This window comes from Leucopleurus acutus, assembly GCF_964270905.1.
Source record: "Leucopleurus acutus genome assembly, chromosome: 7".
Taxonomy (NCBI): domain Eukaryota; kingdom Metazoa; phylum Chordata; class Mammalia; order Artiodactyla; family Delphinidae; genus Leucopleurus; species Leucopleurus acutus.
This window is the reverse complement of record NC_139150.1, coordinates 11984925-11996929: the sequence shown is the minus strand read 5'-3', so window position 1 is coordinate 11996929 and position 12005 is coordinate 11984925. Positions and strand designations below refer to the sequence as shown.

The 12005-nt window shown below is 36.2% G+C and overlaps 1 protein-coding gene across 4 annotated transcripts in view; it reads right to left on the bottom strand.

Moving 5' to 3' along the window:
• The window catches only part of STRBP (spermatid perinuclear RNA binding protein), a 68306-nt gene that overhangs the window by 22627 nt on the left and 33674 nt on the right, over window positions 1–12005 (bottom strand). For all 4 annotated transcript variants that reach the window (XM_082842516.1, XM_082842514.1, XM_082842513.1 and 1 more), the window contains 5 exons: window positions 11271–11363; window positions 10682–10881; window positions 6284–6442; window positions 2891–3025; window positions 2547–2687 (listed from right to left, as the gene is read on the bottom strand). In XM_082842516.1, the coding sequence (XP_082698642.1) occupies window positions 2547–2687; window positions 2891–3025; window positions 6284–6442; window positions 10682–10881; window positions 11271–11363 (728 nt within the window). The remainder of the gene's footprint in view (window positions 1–2546; window positions 2688–2890; window positions 3026–6283; window positions 6443–10681; window positions 10882–11270; window positions 11364–12005) is intronic.

Here is a 12005-nt window from a genome sequence, read left to right as displayed (position 1 = left end):
CTGTACATGAGATTAGTCGTCTATGACCTTGAACCTTCAGTTTATAATCTGTAAAATGAAAATGACATCTATCTTACAGAGTTGTTCTGGAGAAGAGCTGGCACACAGAAGTATGCAAATAAATTCTTCCTTTCACTTGAGGGTTACCCAGAAAGAGTTCGTTTTCTGCACACAAATTTCAGCAGTCAAATTACATCCAAAGTCATTTTAGGCCTGACTAAAGCAATTACAGACACTTGATACCTAGGTTCAAAATTTACTGAATTCTCCCCCAGCAAACAAAAAAATAGCACAACAAACCACCTGGAGTTAGCTGTGAACCTGAATGGGGTTTTAAAAAAAAAAAAAAAAAAAAGGAACTAAGACAGGAAGACCAAAGGTGTGGATGCCAGTTCCTGATGTAAGTAACTGAGACCTCAGGAAGGTCATGCAATTCTGTGTGTATGTGTGTGTGTCTGTGTGTCTCTGTGTGTGTGTGTGAATCACCTCTGAAGTCTCTTCTTGCCCTAAAATGCTATGGGACTCTGGTAAAGTCACATAATCTCTATGGGAGTCTCCCCAATAACTGCAAAATGACAATTATGATACCCATTTTGTTTTCCTTACTTCAGAGTAGAAAGAGCAACTGAGAAAATAGATACAAAGCTCTGAAAAGTAGAACAGATAAGGACAAAGAGTAACGGTACACAGGGCTGCTAGAACATTCTTTTCCAAAACTGAAAATTTAAGAAATAAGAAAATATCTAGTTTTAAATTACATATTATATTTACTTTTTAATATAAAGATGCTATAAAAACTCAAGCTCATAAAACTGCTAATACTCCCTGCTATAAGCAAGCTGCAGGGAAGGAGGTGCAGAGCCTCAAAGGCATTGTACAATCAAGTCAACAGCATCTCAGACAGCTTAAATAGTCAGTGCATATACACATTTATCTCTCACTGAAAAAATCCTAGGATAGCCTCTGTAACTGGGTAGAAGACAGTTTCAAGGTCGAATGTATCGTGCACAGAGAACAGCCATTTTTTCCTTTTGGCTGAAAAAAATCCAACCAAAATAGACTGCTTCTTGGCTGTCAAGCACATTGAACACGTGAGTTCTATAGCTTTTAGTATGGAAAATTTCTAAAAATGAGTGAACTTCATGCGGGCATTTTTTTTTAAAACACAGCTTAGTCAAATGCAGTCAGAAAGTAGTAGTCTGGCAGAAGCAGAGTGACTCCACACAAAGCAAGCTCTTGTCTCCTAGAACCAAACCTAACTACCTAGTATCTGCACATAGCACAGGCTTTTTTAAACACTAAAATTAACTGACCCATATACAAGATGTAACGCATGAGAGAAACACACCAAAACAAACAAGGTAACAATTATCCTTCCACTAATTTAGAACATATTCTAGGAAGATTTTAGAAAAAGAAAATCCACTTATCCTCTCTCTACATGTGTACCACTGCAATTTAAACGCTTTATTTGTATTTCATCTCAGTAAAAGTTCGTTTTCTTTGTTTATATTTTGAATTCTAGAATATAAGCAGTGTTTATTATAGTAAATACAAGAAGTTTAAATTAACACAAATTTCTAAGGTGGATATAATATACAATAGGAGCATGCCAATGATCTTTGGAAGATGAAGAACCAGGTTTCAAAGGGAACCCTTACCATCAATTAGCTATGTTACTACAAGCGGTATCTTAATTTGCTCAAGCCTCATTTCCTCGTCTATAAAATGAGAGCTATTCTAACCTCTTATAATGGACTTTGCATATGCGTATTTAACACAGAATCTTAAATAATCTAAGCTTCCTTCTATTAGTCTAAACATTTTTACTTGACTTGTTCCTATCACATAATATATTCAGACATTATTATACCAGTATTCTCCACGAGGGAGAGAATGTGTCTTATAGTTAACGTATCTCCTTTTCCCTCACAATCGTGCACATGGTATATGTCTAGAAAATATTTTTGAATACGTAAATGAATGGATAGAAGAATCTGTTATTCAAAAGCGTGCAATTAGGAGGCCATCTTTTCTTACTGCAACCCTTGTTACAATCCTGGGCCTTTAGCAGCTCTGACATTTCCAATGTCGGTAATGAACAGAAGCAACAAAGGGTCAAGTTCTACTGTGACGCCCTCAAAGGAAAACCCAAAATAAATAATGCAAAAGGACAAAACTGGAAAGGAAATGGAAGAGCACCTGCAGACTCTGATGAGAGTAAGCCCCAAATACTCTTGGCAGCTTCCCTAAACTAAACAAATGCTAGTATCTCATTAAAGTCCCAACCCTCCAACACTCTACCTCTTCAAGAATGACCTAAATCCCCCAAATAATGCTAATAGTCTCTATTTAATAATTTGCCTAAAAGACCACAGAACAGAGAACCACTAATCATATTTCTATTATTCATGATCAAACCCAAAGCAAGGGTTGCCAAATCCAAGAAAAAGAAGTAACTTTAGAAAAACCTGAAGTGCCACAAAGACAGGAAAGGAAATTTAATTCTGGTAATATCTTTCAAAGGTTTAATGCTTAACTCATACCTGAGGGATAATCTTCTTTTTCTTATTATTTGCTGCATTGGGTCCAGAAAACAGCTTCTCCAGGGCAGCTAAAGCTGCACTTGCCTTTGCCACTTTCTTATTTGGACCTGCACCTCTGAATTTCTGTCCATCTACTTCTACCTAAAATCAAGAACAACACTCTGCAATTATCCCATGCAATTCCTCTACGTAGTTTTAATTTAAATGTGTCACAACACAGAAAACACCAAAAGTCAAACAGCACCATGAGATTTGACTCAGTCTAAAGCTTTTTTATATATAAGCTGAGGATATCCTATGTCTTTGAGGGGAAAAATAAGGTTGGCTTGTATCTAGGTACACACCTCCATTACAAAGCGTTTGTCATGGCTTCCACCAGTCTCCGAGATGAGTTCATACTTAAGACCTCTTCTTTTTTCATTGAGCTCCATTACAGGATTTTTGCCACTTGCTGTGAGGATAGGGCCCTGAGTTCTTACCTAAAAGGAGGTTCAATCAAGTAAGATTTTAGAGTATTAGATTTCTTATTAATACAATTATACTACGTCTCCGTTGACAAAGAGGCTCAAGAATTGTACTTTAAAGCATTCAGGGGCTAGGATGCATGATCGCTTCTGTATACAAATGGTAAAATATCTTTAAAGGTATAGAAATTCTACAAGCAGTAAACATCACAGTAAGTCATCTGGCCAGCCTGCCATGGAAGCAGGCTGTCTCAACAGATCAGTATTCAAAAGCAGTGTAGCCTTGCCATCACATGGCACTCCAGGGTCTGATCTGGGGTGTTCAAGATCTAAGAACAATACTCTAAATGACTGACAATGTAGGTAGAACAGTTGAGACTCACATGGCACCTGAGCATTCATTGTTTTTCATCTTTAGGATTAGGAAGAAATAACTCTCAATTTGGGAGACGGAAACAAAATGTGCCTACACACCTCTCAGTCTCTCTAAAGAGATTTAACGGCACCTAGAGTAAAAACAGTAGGCTACAGACCATGAATTCTGAAATTTAAAAATAATAAAAGCAGTCATTCTCAGCCCTCAAGGAGCTAGAGTACAGAAGGAGGGATTGATCTAATCACTGTAAAACAATGTACATTATAGAGCCCATGTATATTATGGAAACATAGTACAAGGAATCATTTTCTAGGGCAAACAGGATAGTTTTCCTGGAAGTGACATGCAAACCTGACCTTAAAAGGTAGGTACCAGACCATGAGAAGGAGGAAACGAAGGAGAAGGGCATTCTGGACAGAAGAAACAGCCATGCAAAGGCCCAAGAAAAAGAAAGACCATTTGTTTGGGAAATGGCAAGAAGTTCCATTTGGCTGTATTAAGCGAGTGAGAAGAGGAAAGCAGAACCAGATTAGAAACACTCTTGATGGAGCCAAATCATAAAGGACTTCAAATGTCATGCAAATGAGCTTCGACTTTATCATGGACAATAGGGAGCCACTGAAAGACTTAAATCTGGGTAAATTCACGATTAGACTAGAAAACTGCTCTAGGAGTGGTGGAAAGAACTGACATAAGGATAAGACTAGAGGTGAGGAAGAGAAGTAATTCACGTAAGAGTGTGAAGGCTCAAACAGAGAGGCTAGCACCAAAAATAAAACCAACCACAAAACACCACAAAATTTTAGAAAGACCCAACGACTGAGCACTTTTTGAGGTTAGAGAGCATGTCTGTAATTCTATCCCAGTAATTGCTCAAGAAATGCTGAACAAAAATGAATTATTACATATAATAGGATTTTCATGTATGTAAACCTAATGGACAGCAAGATTCTCTTAACATACTCTACACTGATTTAATAAGTGGTTGATGCTATAAAAGTGAAACACTGGACAATTTTTAAAGACAATTTTAATAAACATTCCTGGGTCTTTTGCAATAAACCACTTCTTGAAGAGTTTTTAATAATCTACATCTTTTTAATTTCAAGGCAAATTTCTGGAGTCCATCTTTAAAAGGTAATGAGTAACTTCTGAAACTATGGTAATCACTCCCTGCTTTCCAAATCTGAAATCACTTTATAAAAATGAGTCAAGATAAAAATATTTGCGGTTCTAATCAATTATTACTATTTTAATGAAGAATAAGAGCTTTCTCCCCTCCCCATTACTAGATTATACAGAAGCAAAGCAGAGATGGATTCACAACCAGAACCTCCACATACTCTCGTAACTGCTATTAGTTTAGCCCACGCTGCTCTCTTAATTCCCTTTGAACTTAACAGTCTGTACCTCATAATTAATGCGCTCTTTCTCTCTTACTATTTACAACACTGCCAGCAAACCATCTTGGCCTGCCTGTGACAACCACTTATGAATGACTGGTCCTCTCTAAAGCCAGGGCCATGTCGTCTATCCTCCACAGCATCACATGAGGAGTCAGGCATGGCTTCCACAGGCCTCAGCCCCATCAGTCCCCACCATACAGGCCTACCTGGTACTTCTCAAACATTTACTTTCACAACTCCAGATATTATACCTTCTATTCCTTGGCCCAGAATGCCTTCTTTCCACCTCTTCCCCACATAGCAAAATCCTACTCATCATCTCAAACCAAGCTCACAGTTTACTCCCTTTGATTTTACATGTGTGTACATTTCATAATCACATCCTCCTTTGAGATTATACATTATTAAATTCATTTTGCAATCACGGTGCTTATCACATTACATTGTAATTATGAGCGTATCTTTTGCCCTTCTATCCTGAGAACATCTTAAGGCTCTGGACACAATTTCTGCAGCATCTAGCAGTAAGCAGGTACTAAAAGGGGAAAAAATTATAGTCCACTAAGTCCTTGATAGATACTCATTCTTACAAATGACATTTTTTTAAATTTAATGTAAGCTCCTGCGGTTATTTAAAGCCAATTTTTCTTATGTAGAATGTAATAAGCAAGGGCCCCATGAATTCCCAAATAAGCCGTGTATACTCAGTACTTGGATTTTTGTCTCGTTCTATTATCTCTGACAATATGTCATAGGTCAGGACTTGCTCAAGAGTCTGAGGAACATACTAAATCAGACGCCCTCTTTAGGGCTGGACCAACTCAATGATGACCCCACTGACCCCCATAGCTTAGCACAAATTTCGAATAATTCTAAATTTCCCCATTAGATTTTTTTTTAAGTTTGCAAACATACATGCATACACATATTCATTCATTCATTCATTCGTTTATAGCACAGCAGCTTGTGGGATCTTAGTTCCCCGACCAGGGATGGAACCGGGGCCCCCTGCAGTGGAAGCATGGGGTCCTAACCACTGGACCGCCAGGGAAGTCCCTAGATCTTTTTGTTTTTCACTCTTCAGTTATTGTTGACATTCCTGAAACATTATGATTGGATACATTATGACATTCCTGATACATTATGATTGAAATGCTGGAAGCAACTCCCATGGCCAGCAAAGGAGAAATGCTAGTTAAATTAGGATACATCCATGTGTTGTACAGTATACAGTTATGTTTACAGCGATTTTTAGAGTTAAGTGAAAAAACAAGATGTAAAACTATATGAAAATATGACTGCCTTCATAAAAAATACACATAGAAAAAAGGCTGGATATAAATAAAGCAAAATATTAATAATGACTGCCTCTGGAATACATACACTTGTATATGCTTTTGATTATCTCATTTATACTTCTCCATACCTCTCAAATTTTTGACAATGAACATACATTACTTTTTTTCCAAGGAAAAAAATATATAAGTATACCTCTAAGGTACTGGAGGTTTCAGTTGTAGAATTTCCAGTATTATTGCTTGAGTTTGAAGACACTGTTTCATTTTTGCCTTCATTATCTGACTTTTCATCGGAACTCATACATTCAATATCTGCATCAAAGCCCGTTGGGTATCCCATTGCCTGCAGTACCTGTACAAATTATATTAAGATTCAGTTTTATTCAAATACCAGACACCACAGAGAACAGATGAAATATTGAGAACAACAGTTTCAAACCCACAACATTTGAAACGGTGAAACACCTTGCAGAAAGAGAAAGATGGTGCTAAATCTATAAATCCTCGGTTAAAAAAGTTTTACCTCCCAGAGTGTCACCGTGGAAAATGGGGGAAACCTCCTCAGAGTATTTAGGTTTAAATAACGGAAAACAGAAATGCAAACGCTACCCTGGGTTCATTTAATTTGGAGATGAGAGGTAGAGAAACAGAATAGCCAAGTTCAACCAGTGAGGTGAGGGGGAAAGTAAAATCGCACACTATGAAAAGTACACGAGGCTAGAAAGGAAAACACCTGATGTTCTAACTCTTTATTTCTCCTCTGGTCCTCAGTTTTCCAATTTGCAAAGCAGGAAGACTGATTAATTGACCTCTAAGTTCTATGACTCAATCCAATAGGGGAAATTAGCACAGAAGGGAAATCAAGGAGTTTTCTTTACCTTGGAGCCAATATGCCTGTTAATTACAAAATTACATCTGAAGCTTTCTACTATCCATCCCTTTGGCTCTCCACTTAAAACCATAATCGAGACTTGAAAGAAAAGATTCAGCCTCTAGGTTTATTCTCTACCACTAAGTGAACCAGGAACAAGTTTAGGTTTGTATCTCCATCCCTGCCTCTCAAGGCCCGGTTACATTATGGCTTCCCCCAATGTTCACTCTTCTTATATTTCTACTCATGCCTGGCATTTCTCATCTTTTTTAAAATACAGTTTTCAGAACAGTGTGTGTGTGTGTGTGTGTGTGTGTATGTGTATGTGTGTGGTGTGTGTGTGTGTGTGTGTGTGTGTGTGTGTGTGTGTGTGTTGTACACCGTTTAATATCTCCTTCCAGGTTAAACTGCTTTTTAGATGTTTGCAGAAGAATATGTGCACTAGCATTTTTATAAGCCTCTATCAAACTGGTTGACATTGCATTGTCAGTTACTGACTTAAAGGTCTGTACCAGAACTAGGTGCCTAAAAATCCCTATATTTGTTTTAGCTTTTGACTAATGTTTAAAGTTGCTGGAGTGTAAAAGCAACAGCATATTTCTTTATAATCCCAACCATACCCAATAGGTGTCTCAAAAAACTGTTATTGGCTGCCACACAAATGAGTAGCCAAACAGTCTAGCCTTTATAAACAATGGCATTCTGTACAAAGGATTCTGCCAATATAAATAAAATATTACTCTAAACAAAAAATGGGCAGAAGTAGACTTCTGTACCTAGAGAACTTGAAATTAATTCACCCAATTCATATGGAGAACCTGACATTCTGTTGAACGTTTCAAATCGTAAATAAATTCCTTATATTCATTGGGAGTAAGGCCAAGAATACTTCTGTAACATCGTAAGTTCTAAGAGTACTCAGGTAGGACTTCGCACTAAATACACTAACATCGTTTGCCTATACCCTTGTCAATATTTATAAAGAAAACACCTTCTCCACTGCCTGAGTCCTGCAAATATGCTCTCCCTAAGAAATCGCGTCTCAGAAGGAACAGTTATCGGTCTGGAGTTAACACCAGGCTAACACAGGCTGCAAGTCAAAAGCCAAGAGTCCCAAGGAAACTTGATTTGTTTACTCCAAAAAAAACTAAAGACACAATTTCCCAATTTAATACAGACTGTTAAAAGTCTAATGTGAATTATTTAACACCACTTCTCTCTGCCTTTTCCACACATATCAGATTCATTTATTGTTTTTGTAGCAACACATTTCAATACATTTACAAATATTTTATATAACTGATGGATAATCTCAAAGGATATTAGAAGTGTACTTGCAATACAGCACAACTAACAAAAAATTTTCAGATTATTTTTCTATGAACATATTCTAAGATTATTAACTAACATATGCTACAGAAGTAAAAAGAAAAAAGTATGGAGTTTTTGGACCTATAGAATCAGTTTGTTTGGAATCAATATTAAGGCCATGATTCTTCCTGCAGCATGAAGAGGGGCCTATAATATATGTCCCACCTCCTTTCATGCAAGATGCATCCTCCTATTAAGGACCATAACCCTCTATTTACTTTACCATGTTGCACCATGCAATGTTTCTGCCCACCTTCACCATTTGACTGTTGGTAAAAGAGGATATTTTACTCTTTTCCACTAAGTTTGAATCCTGTTTTATCTCTGATTATAATTAACACTTGTTTCTGCAAGGTTAGCAAAATGATGACAATTGATGAAGTTCTATAATGGGCACATGGATGTGTACTGCATTATTTTACTTTGTGTTTGAAAATTCTCATAATAAAAAGTTAAGGGGCTTCCCTGGTGGCGCAGCGGTTAAGAATCCACCTGCCAATGCAGGGGACACGGGTTCCAGCCCTGGTCCGGGAAGCCCCCTTTAAAAAAAAAAAAAAAAAGTTAAAAAAACATATATTAAGGCCAAAAAAACTGGTATACCAAAGAAAAGTGAGCTTCAAATGTCTGGCAAACAAATCAAGCCTAATAAACACATCAACTGAGCTGAAAAATCACAAAATGATTCTTGGAAACAAGGTGACTGGAAAATCCAGGGTAACCATGCCTGTTTTCTCCTGGAGAGGGGTTGAGACTGAGAAAGTTGATACCCTCAAAGACAAGGGGCCAAGAGTGAAAACATGCAGCACACCCTACCCCATGGCTCTCCACTCAGGAGAAAGTCATACTCGTGGCTTCCGCACAGTAGAGAGCCGATGGCTCTGGAACCTCTGCAGAGGGGCTTTACCCCTTGTCCCCTTCAGCCGATCTTTTCCCCACAATGATTAAGATTCTTTTCATGGAATATGGCTGATTATGTCCTTAAAGGTGTCCTTTGTGAGGGACAGTCAGGAAAAAGGACTAGAGGAGGAAAGGGAAGACTGGCCACTAATCTTCATCATTTTAGGGTACGTGCTGCTGGGCAGCCACACTCCTCCTTCTGTTCTTATGTCATAGACAGTGAATTGATATTGATATTTCAAAAGCTTTCTGGGTCAGATGCTAGAGAACTTAGATCCAAATTTGTGACTCATTCTCAGCATACTTTACAGCTAAGTTATTAAACTATATTTTTAGCCTTATTCCTAAATTCACTTTTTCCCTCATTCTTAGTTTTCTTTTTCTGCCTCATTTTAAACTCATACTATTTCAACATACTTAAAAAGTACCCCTTTTGTAAACAACATAACATATTGTTCTATAATTTTACAGCTTAGTTATTATTTTTCTGCATTGTGCTTATTACTACCTGACAAATAATTGACCCATTTGTATATCCCGCTGTCTTTCTCCCCATTCTATCCTCACTAGAATGCAAGCTCCAGGAGGGCAAGGACTTTATTTTGATCACTGCTGTATCCTTAGCATCTAGGATAATGTTTGCATCTACATTAATAATACTTGCAAACTGGAATGACTATGAAAACAGACCAATTACATCTTATGTCATACTGTAACATAACAGAACTTTTCTTTAGTGAAAAGTAATCTTCCATCTACTTGATCTTTGACATTTTCCCATTTGTCTGCAAGAGGTCAAATGTAGTCATGGAGAGATTCCAATATTTAAGAATTTTCTATAAACCTATATGCATAATTGACTGGTTCAATCGTGGACCTTATTCTCTATGGAAATATTCTGAAATACAGAAAAGGCACCACATGCAAAAAAAAACACATTAAATTTATTTATGACAGAAAAAATCTGCAAACAGCAAAATATCCAATGATAGGGGAATGTTTAAACAAACAATAGTACATCTATATCATGTTAATCATACAGCCATTTAAAATTATTTATGAAGATTTTAATAACATAGAAAAACACTGATGACATGTGAAATGAAAAAAAAAAATCAGAGCATAAAACTACATATACACTGTGAGCTCAACCTAAAAAAAAGAAACAGAAAAGGACTGGACGTATATACTATATACAAATATTAATGAACTGCCTCAGAGATAAGCAACCAACAGTTTTTATTCTTTTACTTTTTTGTGTTTTGCAAATTTTATATGATCAACACATTTTATAACCGAAAAAAGAAGAGTTTTGTGATCCAGAGGTGACAAAAGACTGTATGTCACTGTCATTAAAATCTTGAAAAATTCTGTTAATTTACTATAGATAAACAAGCACCTTATTTACAACATAAAATAACAAAGCACTGTTGAGTAAAAGAAATACTGTACCTTCACTGCTACGTGAAGTTTTGCTGTTTTCTTGGATGGTCCTGAGGCTTCATATGTTGTACCATCCACATCTACAGACATTGTGAAGACTGGGGCATGGACAGGGCCAGACTGAGATAAGAGCTTATATTGAAGCCCAGGCCTGATCTGATTTAGCCTCATTAGTGCATTCATAAGGTCTATTGCTTTGCTATCCAGAACTGTAAGAGAAAGAGGAATAAGATCAGAAGTTAAACCATTTTGCTTTAATCTGTTTCTGTAGGTTCCTAGTGACCACTATAAATTCAGATTTTAAAAAAGAATTTCAAAACGCACATATAAATTAACTTCACTTCGTAAGTAATTCTAAAACTACTGCTTAAATAATTATGGTAACATCATTGTAAAAGTAATATGCATTACCATAGCTATACATTAATTTTAGTTTGTCAGTATATTTTAAGCAAATGATGCTTGGAGACAAAAGTTATTCAATCAGTTTCTTAAAACTCCAATTCAAATCAATCAAATCAATCACTTTTTAATTTTTATTTTCCTGAGACATAAATCCTTTCTAGTTAACATCTATAAGAATAAAGATTTTACACACTTTTCCTTAAGTTTCGTTTCATCTTCTTATTGGGATCTTTATCATCCCCTAATCCATCTTCAAATGGCCTCTTCAGAGCTGAAGACCCAGCACCTAAACAATTACAAGAGATTCATTATCAGTCAAAACAATGATTCTACTTACTCTACCAAATGTACCTAATATGTTCAGGAAGGAAAAATCTTAGGAATCACAAGGACCATAAGACCCTTTCACTGATAAATTAAATATTTATAATCTTGTAACAGCAAAAAGTTTTAAGTGAATCTTTATGAAACAATATTATCCCTTTTTATAAATATTTATTTTCCCATTTATTCACATATACACATACAAATATCTATGCATAATATTCACATCTGTATATGCATAAATAGAAAAAAGTCTGGAAAGAGATGTATCAAAATGTTAAAGGTGGTTATCTGTGGCAGTAAGATTTATTTTCACTTATGTCTCTTCAAATATTTCTATAAGTTCACATTTATTATACTATTAATTTTTAAAGTCCACATGTTAAATATTATGCTTATGGAAATCTGATTATTTCTCATACTATGACATATTCTTCTGTCTGCCTGTTCAAATTTCTATTCAAGATTTTATTTACAGTTCATCTTCCCCATGAAGTTTTCTTCAGTTTCCCTCTCATCTCAACTTTTTAGAAGAGTTTCTATGGTATCAGAAATATAAAGTGTCATACGTAGTCTTGTGTCATTGCCTATTTCATATACAGAG